The sequence below is a fragment of the Anopheles bellator genome, chromosome 2 (assembly GCF_943735745.2).
Source record: "Anopheles bellator chromosome 2, idAnoBellAS_SP24_06.2, whole genome shotgun sequence".
NCBI classification, from domain to species: domain Eukaryota; kingdom Metazoa; phylum Arthropoda; class Insecta; order Diptera; family Culicidae; genus Anopheles; species Anopheles bellator.
This window is the reverse complement of record NC_071286.1, coordinates 61,501,690-61,521,507: the sequence shown is the minus strand read 5'-3', so window position 1 is coordinate 61,521,507 and position 19,818 is coordinate 61,501,690. Positions and strand designations below refer to the sequence as shown.

The window sequence follows — 19,818 nt, the reverse complement described above, 5'->3', positions numbered from 1 at the left end:
TTTGCAGTATAACGATGTGGCCGTGCTAACGATGGACCAGCCGGTACCCTTCACGAAGCAGGTGCGCCCAATATGTCTCCCGGCGGCGGACAACTCGCGAGCATACAGTGGACGAACGGCCACCGTCATTGGCTGGGGAAGTTTACGAGAAAGTGCGTACTAGTTGATCGAATCCGACTCAGTTGTCACTGTTCACCTTATTGCCATTCGCAGATGGACCGCAGCCATCCATCTTGCAGGAAGTAAATTTGCACATCTGGACCAACACCGAATGCCGGGTCAAGTACGGCCCGGCGGCTCCTGGAGGCATCATCGACACGATGCTTTGCGCCGGTCAGGCAGCTAAGGATTCTTGTAGCGTATGTATCAGTTGAATAGACCCCTACTAGAGTTACATTACGCCGAATCGCACATTTTCACAGGGTGATTCTGGTGGTCCGCTTATGGTGAACGATGGCGGGTGGACACAGGTCGGCGTGGTTTCATGGGGTATTGGATGCGGAAAGGGTCAGTATCCGGGCGTCTACACCAGAGTGACCGCATTCCTGCCGTGGATCATGAAGAACATTAAGGATGTTTAGCCATAGTGTAGTGGTGCTGAGCTGCTCTCCTCCTGAAAGTCGGTGCCTGCCGTTGGTCAAGTGTTTCACAACGTAAATTGGTCCGATTGGTCAACTCCGGATTTGTTTTGACGAAAGCTCCGCTTCTAAATAAACAAGTGAATGAATGGAATCACACAGAAAAACTCTCCCAACCGGGTTGGCTCCTTATCTGAAGAATGTCATAAAAGTTTGATCGTATTGGTAGAATTTTTGCGTAGTTTTGTAGTTTTCGGATTCTAATATGTTAAATATTGATTGATAGGTTTATTAGATCATCTATTTCGTTTTTTTGTGTTTGTTCCAACTGCATCCAGCGCAATACTTCACTCCCTGTTAACGTATCTTGTTTCTTAATTTGATGGTCCTTTCCGTAACTCGTTCAGGTTTGAAATTTTTTCTGCCGTACCGGTTTCTGCAGTGTGCGTAGCAGCAGCAGTGCAGTGTTCTGGTATGTTAACACGTAGGGTTGGTTTAGGTTTATTCATTTACATTAAAATGAACGTTTATACTTTTAACGATTACCATTTAAAAATGTTCATCAAGAATGAGTGTAAGTTGGGCAGCGCAAAGGCCGTTGATATTCGTTAGACACCGTTGTAACAAGTTTTACTATTGACTGCTTTCACCAATGCCTATGGATGTGTTCCTTGCTCGGCTCCCTTCCTTCAGTATGTCTCACTCTTGCTTCATTGCGCACTATTGCACCGCTACTTTACTATGCCATGGTAAAACGAAATGTTTTTCGAACAGTTTTCGCAAAACAAAATATTTCGATAAAAATAGTTCATAACTCAAATACATGTTTGAATCTTCTTATGCGAAAATATCACGATAAATTATACGTTTTTATATTATGTTAGAATTTATTATAACGAGCTTTATGTGCCTGTGTGAGATGGTATGGTAGTTGATTTTCCACACGAGGTCCGGGCCACACGAGGTCATTTCCTCAGTCATAGACATCATTTCCGGGCAGAACCATGTATAAATTCGCTCTCCCTCTCTCATACACCCATAGACACAAGACATCAATAAGAAATGAGGAAAATGGTTAAACATACTTTAAACGCGCATAAATCTCGCTTAGCGGCGCTATACGTAACATAACATTGAATAGTAGGTTTCAGCAGCTTTTGCTGCAGGTCAGTGATTCACAAACGATCCGCAACATAGAAGTAGATGGATAATAAATTAATACAACACGAAGTCCGGCCCGGTCGCGGGTTAGGACTTAGGAGAGCTTTGAATATGATGGTGGCGAGAATTTTTTGCGTAGGAATTTTAGAATGTACAACGGAAGACAGGAGACGAGCGTGATGACCAAGACCTTCCAGAGGAACTCCCAGGACCAGATGAACTCCCAATCTGCAGATGCGGAAAGGCGAGAAGAATAAGAGTCGATGTCATGCAATTGGGCACTTTATAAAATCATTGCGTAGGGAGCAAGTTCTTACCGAAGTACTCATGCAACACGGCAAGTGAGATTATGTAGAGCACTAAGCTAAAAAGTTCCGCTAGCACCATCAATCTGCAAACAATGGTAGTACAATGCTTTCAGTTGTAATCAACATGCTTCTGAAGTGTACTTACTTGTGCCACGTTCGTATGGTTAGGGCCACCATAATTAACTCGGTAAGGATGAGCGCAGAGAAACTGATCGCCACGATGTGAATAAACTCATCCTCGAAAAGAATTAAAGCACCGTACATGATCACACCGCCTACGAACGTAAAAAGTATCAGTTTGATTAATGTCTGAACGCCGTCTTGTTCGAACTACCGACTCACCTTGGTAGATACTGATCAGTACCCACATGAAGAACGTCTTGTAGCTTAGACTGCGACCCTTGGAAAGCTCCTTGTACAGCTCGGGGTACGTGATGGCGATGTTGGCGCTAATGTCCTGATCGAGCACGAGCGAAAACACCGGGAACATGGTGTACAGCGTGGCGTAACCGACCATCAGGAAGCCCTGGTACAAGGCGACGGACGAAAGGTAGAACACGGCCGAAAAGACGGCCTGCATCGTCGAGATGATCAGGCCGCGATGGATGACGAACTGTGACAGGGCGGCCGATCGTTTGTACGATCGCCGGCCGTGTACGATCAGCAAACGGGCGATGTGCGAAAACTGCGGTATACTAAAATCACCCGCCAACGACGCCTGCTTTCCTTCTCGTCCCTCGATGCCAATCCCAGCGTCTGCTTGCTGAATCATGCTCACGTCGTTGCCGCCATCGCCCACGGCACACGTCCGCTTGCCCGAGTACTTCTGAATCAGCGACACGACCTGGGCCTTCTGCGTCGGGCTGCAACGACAGCAGACGACGGCCGGACAAGCGGTCGCCAGTTCCATAAACTCCGGCTGATAGTACTGTAGGCACACCTCAAGGCTTTCGCCGGAAACGACCAGCGCACAGTCTTGCTTGCGTCGGAACTGGTTAAGCTCGAGATGGGCATCGGTTCGCGTTAGCACGCTCTTCAGCACGTGAATGCTCTGATTGCGACCGACCAGATGGGACGACTTGGCGATGCACGTAGCAGTCTCGAGCTTGTCGCCCGTCAGCATCCAGATTTTAATACCCGCGTTTCGTAGCAGTTCCAGCGTTGGCCGCACACGATCCTGTAGCCGATCTTCGACCCCAGTCAGGCACAGGAGTTCCATTTCTCGCTCCAAACTCTCGATGACGGCAGCCACCTTCGTGACGCGATCGGTTACGCTCACCTTGGCCGCGTTGTAGCGCATCACGAAGTCGTTGTACTGGTCTTCGCCGAGCACCTTTTTCGCGACGACCAGTGTCCGCAGGCCCTCGCGTGCCATATTACCGCTCTCTTCCGCCAGCCAGTCGTTATACTGCACGATGCCGGACATCACCACGTCGGCCCCTTTCAGGTAGAACGTAATTTCGCCCGTATTCACCTCACGCACAATGATCCCCATGCGTTTGTTCTCGCTCGTGAATGGGAACGTCTGCAGGATATGGTACTTCATAACCCCGGGTGGCGCCCCAGATGGCCCGAGCATCGAGTTTAGCGAAGTGACACTTCCCGCACTCGACGGTGAATTTAGATCGGTTTTTGAATTCACCGACAAACACGTGACGGTCGTGTTGATGGAGCCACTCTCGTTGAGACACGCGCCTTCGCGCTCGTGTTCACGTGTTGCATCCCGTATCTGCAGCGTCATTAAATTTAGGTCGCGCTGGATCAGTGCCAGGCCAACGGATTCTGTCCACTTCACCAGTGCAATCTCGTCCGGGCTGGACGCTTGGTAGGTTTTCTCCGGTTGTTTACTGGCACCGACTGTAGTCTCGCCCGTGCTTTCGACGGAGATAGAACGCGAAGGGGATTGACGACGGTCGGTGGATGAAGAGGAGGTGATCGATGCTCCTCCGTTTGTTGCGCCAGGAGATTCGTACACCGGGGTCACGTTGTGACAGAGGGCGAGCGCTTTTACCGACTCCCAGATTCGCCAACCGTCCGGTTTGCGCAGTCGCGGTTGATACTCCGATTCGGCGGCTGGTGAAGCATCTGCCGGCGTCGACAGCGTCCCGTACACCGACTGGATGGCGGTGGACACCATCGGGAAGGTGTCGCGGCCGTACGCAGCCGTTCCGACGTGGATCTTTTTGAAAATCATCTCGTTTTGCGTGAGCGTTCCAGTTTTGTCCGTTAGCAGGTACGATATACGTCCTAGTTCCTCGGGTATGGTAGTCGATCGCACAACGGTGCCTTGGATTTCGTCGTCGTTCTGAATCTGCCACGAATAGAATGCTTTGCCCATGTCCAGGTTGACACGCAAACTGATCGGGATGATGTAGGAGAATAGCAGCACGAACCGGAACATGTACCGATACCACGGCCCGTTGAAACCTTTCAGGCACATCATCGCAAATGATAGTCCAATCACGGCACAGAACAGCACCTTCGTCAGCCCATTTATCTCCAGATCGAGCAGACCCACCTTCGACCGGGGCTGCGAGTTGTTCATCACGCTGCGCGTTTCACTTCCGGTGTAGATGACGATCCCGACGGCCGTACCCGAAGCAACGACCGTGTTGGCCCACAATGTATTTTCCACATTCAGGCCCTCGTCCTCCGTTCCACCTAGCTGCAAGGAAAATGAGATAATCGACGACGGTTAGTGATCTGGGTTTGGCCAGTGGTGCTTTTTTCTCTTACCTTCGAGTAAGTGCCGATAAACGTGTGGATGTCTCGTTGCGGCTTCTCCACGTACAGCGAAGCGTTTGCGTTGAGTAGATCACCGTGAGTGGCTAATTTCTGGGTCAGAGGAACGGCAAGCCGTAGCTTCCAATCCGTTTCTCCATCGAGCATGTCTGTGCGTACGAAGACGGCCCCACTTTTGTCGCTCGTGCGTAGCAGTATCAAATCGGCCGGCACCCGTTCGTCCTTTTCCACCATTATGATGTCGCCGACACGCAGTTTCGATGAAGATACCGATTCCGGTGGCTTGTCAGCCGCGACGAAGCGCTTATACTTTTGCGAATTTACCTCGCGATCGCGCTTGTGCCGGCGCAAATCGTCGACCGCTTCGCGACAGATCGTAACGGCCAACACGAAACCGAGCGGTCCCCAGTAGGTGTACAGGTAGCCGATCCGAATTTCCGGTATGAACTGACTCACCGCCATGATGAGGAAGTAAAGATTAAGGAAGAAGCGAAACTGCTCGAAAAGCACCAGTGGCAGAAAGGTGAACAGATTGTACTTCTGGTTACGGATCTCGTTCGGAGGGAACTTTTCCGTCAGTGGACGACCAATGAAGATCGTCCGAGGCTTCAGCTCCTTCGACGCGCACCATTTCCGCCAGGCCCAGCACCAGCAGCTACGATAACAAAGGAAAACAAAGTTTATTGTGGATGATTAGAGATAACAAGCTTTTTTAATGAGCAAGTGAATGTTCAATGCTCAACGTAGAAAGAACTGTAAACCACCCAAGAAACCAGCCAACAGTTCGTGCCACCCTACAGCTCATGTTACACCCGATGACTCATCGGCCCACTTGACCGACATGGTTATTTCACCGCGCAACAGAGATAAGTGAAAAACCTTTCGGAAGCAAGGCTACGGCAATAGGAGGCAACCAACCATCATTACCTGAACCAGCGTGTTTTGGGACTCTTCTCGATGAGCGGAATCGTCTCTTTGGTGACCGGCGCGGATGGAATGCTGGAATTGCTGTGCGGTGGTTCCTCCATCGCGTCACGGATTACCTGTAGCTCATGAATTTTGGGATCTTTTTTCCTACCCGTGGCCAGCGAACAAAAAGGGATGCCGAGCTCCTGCGAACGCTTGCAACACACGACGACGACAAGCGAGGACCAAAGCGTGACCGAATTTCCGCAACACAATTTCGCGAAACGCAATCACAGACGCAACGTAAAAAATGACCGGATGACGTTCCTGTGGATGGGTTCTTTTTGTTGACTGTTTTGCTGTTTTTCTCCATGGAGTGCAATTGGGTGCCGTTCGCAGAGTTCACCGCAAGTGAGTGTTGGTGCTGTGCGCTCGTTCACGCACACAATGGACGCATTTGACAAACGAGCGGTTTGACAGTTTGTGGGCTGGAAATTGTTGTGTGTGTTGTGTGTTTATGATTTTGTTTTGTTTTCTCTTTATCAAGTAATAAACAAACGCACCGAATCAGGCACAATGAAAACTCTTTCATGCGTGAAGCACATTCGAGCGATAAGTAACCATGAGTTGCCTCCAGGCTATTATGCTCTATCGGCAGCCCAAAACCTTTGTTCATGTTACCGATGCACACTTACCAGCATAGTTTCTTCAGAAAGGACCCCAGCTTGAACGGTTCCTGGCGCCGGTTGCGAAACGAACGAGTGCTCACACGATTTGCTCGGCCTGCTGGCTCGAGAAGCAGTTCCGTTTCCGAATCACTGATTTCAAAATCACGCAATTCTACATTCATCCTACGGGATGAGGATTGAGCGCAATCGAACCGCCCATACACGCGTGCCGTTGGTCCTTTGCTATACACTTTGCACAATTTACTGCATTCTGCCTCGATAAATAGGATGTCGCTCCCGTACCCTGGGGACTGTTTCGGGCACAATACGCCAGCAGTAGTAGAGAAAAGTGCTTTCACTATCTGAACCGCGTCAATCAGTCTCGAGCGACGTGTGCGTACCACTGCTCACATTTCAAAGTCCTTTTCTCGCTGCTAATCTGCGATTATCACCAAACTTTTTCGAGGTCTTATCGCAACAACACACAATGATCGGCAAACAGTTCGCTGCGAGATCGGAAGAAAACTTTTATTTCTGACATCCTAGCGTAGACCTGTCACAGCAGCATATTAAAGCTACCGTCGCCCGTTTCGAGAGTGCATTCGTCGATGAAGTTTCTCACGATTCGTACGAAGATATCGTTAGTTCAATCGTTCGTTAATTTATTGTAACTTAATGATTGCTTGGATCGTTCAGGGGATAAGATTTCAATTACTATGACTCTGAAATGCTTTCATGGACAACTTTAGTGTTCAGTTTCTCAGCCGACAGGTCATGCTGTCAGTGATGTGAAACAATGCGCAATCGCAGCTGATCGAAGCCGAGTCCGAAATCAAAACAAACAAAAAACATGTTGCGATGCTAGCGAATTAGCCATCGTGCGAATCCCGCAACAGGCTTGCTACTTCCCCGCCGGGATCAACTACAAAGGTCATTACCACCACACAATTGGAGTCGGTTTATCGAGACGGCGCTCTGAAGGGCCTCCCTAGGCCATCTCAGAATTGCCATAGTCACTTGCTTACCGAGCGTCGTTTGGTGTAGAGTGCGCTTCGCAGCTGCCGTGTCCGGGTTTTGTCCAACGCAACGGCCAGCATAAAACTTGCTTTAGTGCACCGTGTTCCTGGGAAGATCAAAAATCATGTTCAACCTGTTCCCGAAACCCAACAAGGGACAACCGGTGGCTACGGCTGGACTGCTGCTCCAAGGCTACAAGATTACCGACGTCGCGAGGAGCCGCAAATACGGTGTGGCGGCCGACTCGCTTCGGATGCTTCGGGCCAAGGCGTCGGAAAAATTCAAGGTAAACAACCTTGTGGCGGTACAAGTGCTTCTTCTCTTTTTTCACTTGCGCGGAAACCCTTTGCGCTGCAATGACATTGACCTGTTTGGCATGGTGGCGTCCTTTGGCTGTTGGCGCCTAATTTTGGCAGCTTGCAATTGCCCATATTTGGGCGCGAGTGCAACTGCGCTGACCTGCACTGGAAAGGTCATCGGAAAAAGGCTTACATCCTTCGAATCCATGTGTGAGGCGTGTCAAGGCCGTTGATTTTTATGCAACTCTCTTCCACACAATTACGGATCAGCCAAAAAATCGTTTCGGATTCGCGAATTACTGTTTCAATTATTATTATTTATTATCTCCACATGTTATCCACAGATCGCCGAGTGTCGCGTGTACCTCGCACAAGATGGGGTCGAGGTGATGGACGAGGACTATTTTCGCACACTACCAGCCCAAACTTTGCTGGTGATCGCCGACAAGGACGCGATCGTGCAAACGGGTAAGAATCGGGGATACTTTGAACACGAACCGGCGTTATAACGTTGCGTCCAATTCTATTTCGGCGAAGATTTCGAACTGATGTACAATGCCATCAGAACAACTCACACTGATCTTCTGAACGCGGGTGAGCTGGCCAAACAATTCGTTGCCAATAATAAGCCGGAGATCTCGAAAATCCTGGTCGATGCCCAGCGGGGACGCGATGACCTGATTCGACGCAGCTCCCGCCAGGACCACGAGCAATGGTTTGAAGGTAAGCAGTTGACACAAGGATTCGCAATAGGATAGATTGTAACAATCCCTGCAAAATACAGGAATTGACGACCGTGTTGTGGTGACAAAGGAAGAAGTGATGAAGCGGCGCGGCCAAGACCGGGTGCGTGGATACTTTTACAAAACCAAGGATGAGCTAACGAAGTGTGCTCTGTACCGCGCGAATCCACTGGCACGCGAAGTGATCGACGAAATGATTGAACTGTTCCGTCAACTTTTGGCCGGTTTCGACTACTTTAGCTGCATGTTTGACCGCAGCTGCCAACAGCGGGTCACCGTTGAGGAGAAACCAACGGATGGTGACCATCACAATTCGTCAGCAGATGAAACGGACGCACAGCTTCGAATCCCACCGAAACGGCTGAAGCTGTTAGTCCAACGTTCGCTGGGCCAAGATTGCTGGATCGAGCAGTACAAATTGGCGTTGTGCAGCGAACTAGGTGATTCTTAAGTAATTCAATTAATTATTATTATATTAATAATATTAATATTACTTAATATAACTAGGCGATTTTTCGTGTATGGGACTGTGGGAGGACAAGTGGTGTCGGTACGGCAGCCACCGTATCAATCCGTATGCCAGCCGGGAGAATTTGATATTGTTTCAGGTGTGGAATCTCGACCACCAGATCGAAATAAGCCGGACCATACTGCCCTCGATTCTGCACAACGTTGAACGGATCGTCTCCCGCGGCAAAGGTGAGGCTATGTGCAAGCGGCATCGGCGCAAGGGCAAAAAACTTTCTGTGATAACGTACTTTCTGGAACTGTTCACACTCCGAAACCTCAAGCTGGTGCACATCGTGTGCCACGATAAGGGCACTCACGATCTCATCTCGAACGGTACGATAATTTGTGATCGGTGCGAGGAGTATCAGTATATTAAGCAATTCCAGCTTAGGCTACGCTCAAACGAAGATGCTTTACTGTAAAGTGGCCGCTGCGATTTCCTCGGAGAAGTGCAACGTTAAGCAAATATTTAAGCCAATCTATACTCACAATAAAAGCACATACAATGTGCTCGCCAATGTGTTCGCTATTTAAGAAATGACGTTAGTATTAACTGCTAGCTGTAGAAACCCACTACCAACCCCCTTGCAGGAATGTATAACCGAATAAAGGTGTTCGTCAAAAAGGCTTTCGATAATCTGTGACTGCTATCTACAATGCTCGTCTACATATTTTTTAAAGAATTTCAATAATACTGAAAGAAATAGTTTGAATCGTGTTTATCCACGAATGACAACAGTCGTTTATTGGTTATATACAAACAGTTCTAATGTAACTAGACAACTATCGATGCGATAATTCGAGTGAAACGCACTACATGACACAGAAATTTGACAAAAATAGCCAAGACGGAAAATTGGCCTTACACACAGCATCTGCATCTTACATCATAAATTCTAAATCCTGTAAATCTACCAACGGAAAGTCGTCCGCAGGGAGTTGCATCGGGTTTGGAGCACTGAAGCCACCACCGGTCGTTGACCCGTAGATGTCCCACGTTTCGTCCAGCTCTGCAAAATCCAGTGACTCGAGCCGTGGCGGTGGCAGCGGTTCCCGTTTACGTTCAGTGCTCGGCTGAAAATTTACCATTTGCTCGAACAGATCGTCGCGCAAGCAAATATCGGACACTCCCCATTTGTACTCCGCTTCGAGGGGAGTAAAGATGTCGAACTTCATTTTGCCCTTTCCTGCGGTCGGTTTTTTTGCGTTGCTCGGGATGATGCTTTGTTGGATGGCGTTTAGTGATTTTTCTATCGAACGTTTGCTGCTGGTCGTTTTGCCATCTTTGAACACATTGGTACGCTCCGCCGGTTTCTGATTATTGTTGGTGACATCTTTCAGCCCAAACTTAACGGGAGCATCCGAAGCCTTTAACCCCCTCAGAAGCTGATGTGGTTCTAAAGGACAGAAAACCGATAATTTACAGTTTCAATTGGAGAAAACGGTGCGACAGTGGTTTTGTGTGCCGTACTTACTCCGGGAAGCTTGGTTTTCTTTGAGGCGATTAGCTTGATTCTGCAAGCCAAATGAGCGCGCGGATGCCATTTTGCGAATTCGCTTTTTTGGAAACGATCAGAACGAAGAACAGAAGTGCGTCCAACGCGTTCAAAGTACGAGAAGAAAGTGCGTAAATGCGGTTGAAGAGCAAACCGTTGAATCTGTCAGTTTGGGCGATGCAGGGTTGCTTTTCCAGCTTCTCTCTGGGATAGTGGCGCCATCTATTCGCCATTCACAGAAGTTTGAAATTAATAATGTACCATTAAATTTAGAAAATAACATGTAATAATAATTCACGCTGATGCATTTTGATTTCTTCGTGTGTGGTATTTCAATTCTTTAGATACTTTCGATTAATCTGAGGATTTATTAGATGGCGTAGAAAAATAATGTGAGAAAATTTAGACGACATTTTGTACGACAGTAGACGACATTTTTGTACGACATAGTAATCTGTGCTTGAAACATTCTGAGGCTCTTACTAACTACTTTGAGTTTATTACTCGTCTAAGTATTGTTCAGGTTATTTTTTTCATTTGATAGCGTAAACTTTTTGTGCTTGTGCTCGCGATGAAATGTAAGTATTGTTAAAGGATTAATGTTTAAGGATGCACCAAAATAGCATAGATAAATAAATAGTAAATGATGGAGTAATCAAGCACAATTAATTTAATAATCAAATGGTTTCAGCTGGAAAAGTAATTCTGGGCTGGTAGATTGATAAATCAGGGATTTTAACCAATTCCGTTTCTTTCGGAAATAGTCTCAATTAGAAAAATAAAATAAAAACAGCCAGAGAACGATTATTATAGCATTACAAAGCAACGCCTCATTAAGATATATCATTTCGAGCTCCAACTCAACAGTTACAGTTCGCGATAACTCTGTCCTTTTTAATACCTTAAGACAAGTGAAAATCTAAGCCGTTTTGCTGTTCGCGACTCGTCGTTTTGCTCCCGGATAATAATTTGGATGCTCAAAAACATATTGAAAAAAAACCTTCGTTTCAATAACCTTCGGGTATTAATTTTTTTTGATTAACATATTGATTGTGTGTTACTGGATTAGTTATCCTTTCTTGCCTTATCGCCACGTTGTGTTGATTGCACGTGTCGCTATCAGGATCGCAACGACTTCCTTGCGATGGATGAGACTTGTTATGCTAATTTGCGATTTTTTTCCCCTTTCGTAAACATCGGATTTACCAAAACATGTTTGATTTCCATCATTTTCTGCGATCTTCTGATTGCATCAACCACTTTTCCTGGAACCAGGTAAACCCATAGCAGGAGCTGGGCGAAGATGTGTGAGCGAAGGTTCCGATCTGCTGATTGTATTATGCAAACGTGTTGGAAGTTTCCTGCTTGATGTGCAATAACTTTTTCCAACATTTCCGGTTCGGTGAATGGCGCAATTGGCCTTGACAGCTTTTCCCTGACAAATTTTTGGAAAAAAGACAGACTCGAGGAAGAAAGACGCGAAGAATTCGGATTGAAAATAGAATGTCTCTGGCTGCGTTTCCGACGCCTTTCTGGCGCTGTGGCGGACCAGAAGCAACCATCTTGATCCCAAAAAACGGCATATTTTAAACTCAATGGCTTGGCTCTGGCAACTACATCATTAGACTAGTATTGAGGTTCGGGAGGATATTATTCAGGATTCGTTGCTTTAGAATGTCGAACGTTAGCTCATTGAAAACTAACCAAAAACTTTACTGTGATTCAACCCGAAAGAACTATTTGTATCCTCGCTTGAACCGTTCTAATATTAACAGCAATACAGTTTTATAAAACGATTTGGAAACTAAATTTGACATAACACCAATATTTATTTTTTGATAATTTAATCGCACGAATCAACTTAGTTTTATTATAAACAACATCCAATCAAATTTAAAATAGTAACCTTGTAATGTCTCATTTGTTTGAATGTTCCTTACGACCACCAGCAGTAAGTGGTCGGACCGCTTAGTGCATTTGGTTTTATTTCTCTTTTCCCGATCTGGTTGAATTCCGACAGAGAGTTCTTTACAATGGATTTTTTGTTTGCCACTAAAAACACTCCACGTGTAGGAGCTACCTTTTCTCAAAGCCCCAAAGGCAAAGGAACTGTTTACTAGTAATTTATCACAATTTTTTACGCTTCGCATCCGCCAAACATCGTATGGGGGGGCCTGTGCTGTAGTTAATATTCATGCATGTGTTGCCCGACCTATGCGAGTCCCGTCGGCACCGCGTGTCAATCATCGGGCGACCAAGTTTATGTTGATTCTGGTGATTTCACAACTCGCGTTGATGAATGCGTGCGATTTGGTGTCAATTTATCTTTTACTTTTTATTTAATTCGTTCCGAATGTACTTGGAATTCTGATGAAATCAGTATCCGTAGCCAAGCACCAAGCACCGGAAGCATCCTGTTCCGGTTTCCTTTTATTTACACGGCCCAATGAGAGAGCCAATGCTTCTGATGTTGCTGATGATGACGATGCTCGGATGTTTGTGTGGTGTTGGCTGAAAAGCAACAGCCAACGGCGTCGTCGCCGTCGTCCGTCGTCCGAGGGAGCTGCATAAGATGCTGCCCATGCTTATGGTAATTCTGTGCGCTTATTCATATTCATGCCAAATGTTTGCCTTCATTGGCGCTGCTAACTGTGTACCACTGAGCCAGGCGCAGCCGAACGTTGGCGCGGTCGAAAGGCTTCAAGGAAGTGCTGGTCGGGATGAGAGAAGGCACGGTAGTAATATTCGTGGCGGCGGAATCGTATCTGAGATAAATGGCATGCCACTTGCGAAGAAAACAAAATAGATGGAACGGGGCCAACAGTTGCCGCCGTTGGCGTTATTTGATCGCGAAGATCCTGTCGGCACTTGGGGCCTCATAAGCGGCCCACGGGATGTCATGATCCTTGCTCGTTTATCGTCATTACTGCCCGCACATAGGCGAGTGGTTTCTATGACCCACGGCCAAAGGTGGAGCATAAATCGTTGCACTCTGGTTGGTAAAATTATCATCAAACGGGCCACGAGGCGACAGTAGAGGCCCTTCCTATTTTTACCATTCCGTCAGTTCATCCTTCTGACGTTAATGTGAATGGGACTCGACTCGGCACGTGATTGAAGTGACTGTGTTTAAGGGCTCTGAGAAGGACCTACAGTTAGGCTCCGAATTTCTTGACACGGCGAAAGATTGTAGGATGACGTTAATAATTATGTCTATCATCATAAATTAACCTAATTAAATTCGTTTAATTCAACCGGAAAACAAATAACAATTTTATTATTCAATAAAACAAAGTTCAAACCCTCAATAATGGTTGTAACAAAACAGGGCAACAAATATACGCCGAAAAGAATAATATACGTTCATCGAATATTTAGTAGCATACACAATACATTCAAACATAAATACAAAGTCTCACGAAACGTGTGTGCATGATTGTCGTAACCGGCCAGGACCTTTTCTAATAAGGCCTTGCCACCCTACAGGACCACAGGACCTTGCCACCCTGCATTACCATTCGACATTAATCCCTTCGGCCATCTCTGGGGATCTTCTGCGTTTGCATTAGTTTGCGCCGATGGTAACAAAGATAAGATAAATAGTATTTGCAATCCATCATAGCCATTAACCTCTGTCAACTGTTTGCCCACGCGTCTGCGGCGCCCGTCTCTATGCTGCTCTAGACAGTCGGTCGTCTATGTGTTGCCAACCTCGCTCGTCTTCTTAAGCCCTCGACGAGCAGAAGAATTTCCCCGCTGATGGCTTCGGTGTTCTACTTTCCAGTGGGGGTTTCGCAGATTGCCACAACGGCCCATACCCGGGTGGATAAATAATTTACCAAAGGACTGTTTGTAGCCCCGTTGTTGTGCGTTGTGTTTAATCAACAGTTGCGTACGGCATAAGTTATGCCGTGTGAGTTTCAATTTCAGTCTGCGCGAGCGTAGAAAATCACAGAAAGAGCATCATGTAGTGCAAGCTGAAAAGCCTATGATATGGTGATAACCTTTGCCATATTTTTAAGAATTACTAATTACGAATGCGGTTAACATTCGCGGTCGTGAAAGTCGTTCATGGTGTTGGCAAAAAAAGAGAGTGCCGCTCCGGTCAAGAAACTCACTTTGAAGAAGCTCATTAATGTAATCTCATCCTTTCCGGTTTGGCACAATAATTGGCCACGTATCATCCCATGTAGACTGATGTCGTATTGCATTATTGGGTACCGCCCGGTTGTCACTCGTTGAATCCCCGTTTCTGGAACATCGTTATCGAAATTTGTCACCGATGGCGAAGTTTTCCCATACGCGGCACTGCAGAGGATGATGTTTCGCGTCCACTATGCTTCGGTTAATCTTGTCCGCATAAATCACACCTTCGTGACCCGCTCGGCAATCCGCATCCAGACACGTCCTTTGATGAAGTGTTACCGGGGACCCGTGGCGTGGCGTGTCCGAGGATTTAATGTTCTGTTTTTTTTTGGTTTTTTTTCTGGTGGGCCGTCGATCGAACTGGCCAGCAGGGGTTCAACCATCAATCCGGCCCGGCCCATGATGCAGCGATGCACGCTGTGTAAATGGTCACTGCTCAATAATCTGTCGTATTTACACACTTTTTGCGGGATTTGTCGCGGAGTTGGGAGCCCAACGAAGCTGCCGCGGCTTTTGCAGGGGAGGCTGGCCATGATTTATACATTTTATGAATGATGATTTTTTATACGAAGGCCGGTTTGTTTGTTGACTTAATGCCGTGCTGTGCTGTGTAGTTGGTGCAGTTGACTTGCTTTTTTATTATGATTGTTTTTTGCTGTGTGTCAGTCAAACGTAGATTTTTGCGGATTTCTTTTTTTCGTCCTCGACCACACTTGCGTCGTAGTGTCCGGTTTGCCCCGGACAAACCCGTCGACTCCTAGGCACGCGGGGTTACGGGTTGAAGCGGATGTCACGGCTTTTTATCGGCGGGGTTGCAGCGTTTTTTGCGCTTTTTTAACCGACGAACTTGCCGGTAGATCACGGCCCGGATCATCCGCGTGTGGGCTACCCACCCACGGAGCGGGCGAGCAATTTTTCACGCTGCATGAACGATTTTTTGCGCCGCGAGCACCGTTTTGCTCGAGGAATTAATAAATTAACACAAATTTAATCCAAAACATTCGTTCCATAAATAATACTCTCGACACAGCGCACAAAGTATTTATGCCGAATCGACAGCGCGCGGCAGCGGCACGCGGCACGTGTGTCCGCTCGACTGCCAATCGACTGCCGCGAGATAGTCCGCCGATCCGCCGTAAAAAGCGAGTGGAATTGAAAACATGAACGAAATAAAACACAATCGAAAGCGCAATGTTGCACATTAATGAGTGTACACGATGATTTTCATTGTCCTGCACGAGGGATTGGCTCTGTTTGCGCTGTGGGCTTTGCAGGATGAAATCCAGTGGCGTTGAAAGTTTTCCTTTTTTTCATTTGGCCAAAGACCGCCCTGAAGGTGGCCTCACGATGGTGCTTCAACGGTACGGAACATTTTTGTTTCAACATTCCATCGCGATGTTGTCCTGTACTGCCCCCCCGTCAGAGTTGTGTGTTTTTCTTGTCCGCATCGTTATGATCTGCTGGTCACATCGGTGTTTTCCTAGTGCGTTGCTTATTACGAGGACAAGAAAAGGTGCAAAGTACAACCATTTGCTGTATAATAATTATGAAATCATGCTTTAGGGTTTTCGTACATTTAAAACACAATTGAAAATCATTCCTAAGTACTATTTGTAAGATATTCTTTTCCATTCTATTGGCGTTCTTTCTAAAGAATATTAATATAGTTTGCAAACTTTTCTTCTCGCGTTGAAACTTCTAAACTGAATCAATTCTTCCCCCAATTTATTTGCTATTAGTTTTGGGTTTTTTATGTCGCATACTGATTGTGCTGAAGAACGATTTCGATTAGAATTGATTAGAATTTATCTCATTCTAACGGTTCGTAAATTGCTGGTTGAAGATCTCCCGGCGGAGCTTTACTAAACCGTTTGTGGATCGCGCGAAAACCCAGATGATCTTGTTGCTGTGGCGATAAAAACCGATCCGTTGATGGCCGATAACTTATTCGGGTGACCATTAGAAAGAGCTGGCTGGTGCTTGTTCTGTTGGTGGCCACAGCAGTCTGTAATCGAATTTCCTTAATCGGTATCAAATTATCTGCCTGTACCATCTTCCGAGAACGTGTTGCTCGGACCATTTCGGAGCACGGGTTCCGGTTTCGCGTTCAATCGCGCTGCAGCTCAGCTACACGGCCTTGCCCCTGATCGCTGCGGCACCATTTCAATTTCGTGTGTTCTACTTCGGGGACGGCCGTCCCGGCCGGACGGCTTTGTCGAAATTTCAATTTCACGTTAAGATGCGATAAGCTGAGCGATTTTTCCTTGCGCCCAGTCCAACGCCTCACTATCCTTTCTGGGGATGGCTCAAAACTTCCGAGCCATCTGAAGGGATGGACTTCAGATCCCGAGTGTTTGCCGTCGCTTGTGCTAATAGTTTGACCGTGCTCCCTCCCTGATGGCCACAATCGATCGATGTTTGCGATGTTTGCATACGAAGCCCGGTAGCCCGTTTTTTTTTCTGGCCGCTCTCGAACCGTGCACTTTTTCCGGGGGGCCGTATCAGTGCTACGTGCTCTTCGGCCAAAGCATCACTCTTTTCCACTTCGTTGGCGCGTTTGAAAGAAAACGGCGGTAAAGGGTAAGGCCAAATGCATTTCCAATTTGTCGCTTTCTTCTCTATCGACCGCAGAGCGCCCGATTGCTGCCCGATTGCATAAGCTTCGTGGAATTATCCTTTCCGAAGCGAGGCCGCGGAGGCAGAGAAGGTCCTTTGATTGTTTGGCACTGTCGTCGTGAGGCATCGTTGAAGAGCGTTGCGGCGATTGCGCGAAGATTACGGATGCAATGATCGAGCCGCTAGAACACTGGTGTCCAGTGTTTGCGGCGAAATCTTTAAACCGTTAAGACCACTTGCCTCTTTTGAAGCGGTTTTTTTTGGTTCGCCGGAAAGGCACTCAGAGCAAACAGCTTACAGGCCCCCGGAATGAGCTTCTGCTTGTCTTGATCTTATTTGAAGCTTGATGTGATGACACTCCGTAGGGACACTGCACCGAATAGAACGTAAAGCGGACAGACTACATATTTGTTAGCACATCGATATTGTGCGATCATGATAAGCGGCAGAGCACACGATAGAAGCATTGGCACTTACGTAGAAGACTGTTTGAAGACAGATTTATTCGCGTGCTCTTGGCTCACGAGCTCGTCTTTTAGTGCCAGCGGGGCTTTGAAGGCTTATTCATTGGCACGCCTGTGAAAGAAGCGGCCAATTGACTGTCCCATATCCATCGATTGTTTACAACAAGGCAAAATAAGCAAGGAAAAAACGTTACTGACTTATCTTATCTGTTATCTATTCTCACATAGAATTATGGAGAGCACCTTACGTATTTTGGCGAAGAAAAGTTTTCTCCTTTACTCCATTTTCTCCTTTTTTCTTTTGAATGGTGATTGTGGTCATGGATCGTTATCTTTTACAACCACATAAACTATTATATGGTTATCAAATTACCAAAATTTATCATCATATGGTTTATTTTACCTTAAAGTTATAACTAAATTTTCTTATGTCGATGGGTCTATGAGGTGACACGACTACCCATTTCTAATCTTGACAATCTTTTTACTTCAAAAGTGAACAAAACGGTTGTATGAATCGATTTATAAGTAAACATGCTTTTAAAAGTTATTAAACTATATTTAGATATAATTTCATTATAAATTATATTGAAATGGGTTAGTGCCAATGCTACGTGTAAAAATAAGACCAGGCGATTACCCTGATACCTTGTTGCATACATAGGGGTTAAAACTATACTAAAAGCTTGTATTTTGATAAATGGATCTGGTCTTATCTTGTTACAAAATTAGACTATTCTACAGAGAGAGATTAGCAAATTGGTAGCTCTCCAAGGAGAACTTGCTTCTGAACTAAATTCCCTGCTCAACGAAACGTCTAAAAAAGGGTAAGTATTAGGATGGAGTAAATAGTTTGCTCGGTTGCTTTCTATCGGTTATTGAACTGATAGCATTAACTTAGCAGCTAGTACACACCATACCTCACGGGAATCGATCTGCATCGATCATCCCGCTCGTTGTGTCATCGTTCGCGTCTGAGTCTGAGTTGAAGTTAGTAAGGCTTTCGGTCCAAAACAACACGCTACCTCGTCTGGTTCCCGCCGGGGGAACAATTTAAAAACCTGACAATGATTTATACGTTGCATCACGCGGCAAATAATAAATCTGCTCACCTTTTGGGTGTGTTCGCTCCCTGATTCTGTGCGTATGCGTACGACAATGTCTGTGAAATAACCATCTATTTATTGTTGTTCTGTTTTGCCGGGCTTAGATACTGACAGTTTGGTTGGAGGCTCGAGGCCGGAGAAGAGTTCAAGCTCGGAACCATTTTTCCGAACGACGAGCCGGCGACCGGCGAGACAGATTGGCTCGTCCCTATCGTCACGGACAAGGCACGGGCTGGGAAAGTGAATATGATCAGCCACTTTTCATGCAATATTTGCCCAACGGTCGGCGGGTCCGGGAAAAAGTGTGCAAGAGGGCGAAAGCAGTACATCATCGAGGTTTCGATTTCGAACTGTGATTAAACTACGGCACGTGGCCGGGGAGATTCTGCGACACATTCGCCGGAAATGACTCTACACGGCAATGACGGTCTATGCCTTGCGTACCAGGAAGAAGTTCACACCTGCCATCCTGTTGTCGATTGTTTCTGTTTGGAAATTTTGTTGCTGGCCATGTCTCGTCTGCCTGCTGGAGACCGGATTTATAGCCTCATGAAATAAGCCGCGGTGACAAACACACTTTACGCTGGAGCCACTGTTGTTTCGTGACGAGCACATAACTTCACGCGGGTTTCGAGTCGAGCAACCGAGAACAGTGAAGGATAAAAATGGCGTCGGTTTAGTTTAATAGGATTTTTAATAGGATTCAAACTAAATTCCTCATACAATTTGGCCTCAGTAATAAAAAGAATCAATTCAAATTGGAATTATTAGTGTGCATTAACATCTGAATTGAAAACCACACCATTATGGGATGAATCGTGACCGTACAGTCAATCACGAAATTATTCCTTTTCGCAATATGCAACCAGCTGGCCAGGGAAAAGGTTGCAACAAACGGCGAGGCGAGCGTTATTGGTCAGTCTTATTGAAGTGGCATTTCCCACCGCTGCCGGAAGTTTGCCTACACCATCGATCAGCAAACAAGCCTGGCTGCACTTTGGCTCCATATCGTCCGGCGGTTCCCTCGTGTGTCGGACGCTTCAAATCAAATTGAATGA

At 46.5% G+C, this 19,818-nt stretch overlaps 4 protein-coding genes across 4 annotated transcripts in view; 2 read left to right on the top strand and 2 right to left on the bottom strand.

The window, feature by feature from the left end:
* Window positions 1-675, top strand: part of LOC131207812 (venom serine protease Bi-VSP) — a 2,762-nt gene extending 2,087 nt beyond the window's left edge. Inside the window, exons 2-4 of the mRNA XM_058200443.1 lie at window positions 8-152; window positions 214-359; window positions 423-675. Coding sequence (XP_058056426.1) covers window positions 8-152; window positions 214-359; window positions 423-581 — 450 coding nt within the window. The 3' untranslated portion in view covers window positions 582-675. The remainder of the gene's footprint in view (window positions 1-7; window positions 153-213; window positions 360-422) is intronic.
* Window positions 676-1,542: 867 nt separating this feature from the next.
* Window positions 1,543-6,433, bottom strand: LOC131208403 (probable phospholipid-transporting ATPase IIB). The gene is made up of 6 exons (XM_058201141.1): window positions 6,391-6,433; window positions 4,784-5,444; window positions 2,390-4,712; window positions 2,193-2,322; window positions 2,057-2,130; window positions 1,543-1,967 (listed from the first exon to the last, which is right to left on the bottom strand). Exons 2-6 carry the CDS (start codon window positions 5,249-5,251, stop codon window positions 1,834-1,836), a joined length of 3,129 nt encoding a protein of 1,042 aa, XP_058057124.1. The 5' UTR covers window positions 5,252-5,444; window positions 6,391-6,433; the 3' UTR covers window positions 1,543-1,833.
* A 1,052-nt stretch (window positions 6,434-7,485) lies between these two features.
* Window positions 7,486-9,511, top strand: LOC131210529 (DNA fragmentation factor subunit beta). The gene is made up of 5 exons (XM_058203787.1): window positions 7,486-7,666; window positions 8,024-8,147; window positions 8,217-8,402; window positions 8,464-8,862; window positions 8,930-9,511. Exons 1-5 carry the CDS (start codon window positions 7,505-7,507, stop codon window positions 9,352-9,354), a joined length of 1,296 nt encoding a protein of 431 aa, XP_058059770.1. The 5' UTR covers window positions 7,486-7,504; the 3' UTR covers window positions 9,355-9,511.
* A 136-nt stretch (window positions 9,512-9,647) lies between these two features.
* LOC131210712 (uncharacterized) lies at window positions 9,648-10,547 on the bottom strand. The gene is made up of 2 exons (XM_058203994.1): window positions 10,408-10,547; window positions 9,648-10,329 (listed from the first exon to the last, which is right to left on the bottom strand). Exons 1-2 carry the CDS (start codon window positions 10,475-10,477, stop codon window positions 9,815-9,817), a joined length of 585 nt encoding a protein of 194 aa, XP_058059977.1. The 5' UTR covers window positions 10,478-10,547; the 3' UTR covers window positions 9,648-9,814.
* Between the last annotated feature and the right edge of the window lie 9,271 nt (window positions 10,548-19,818).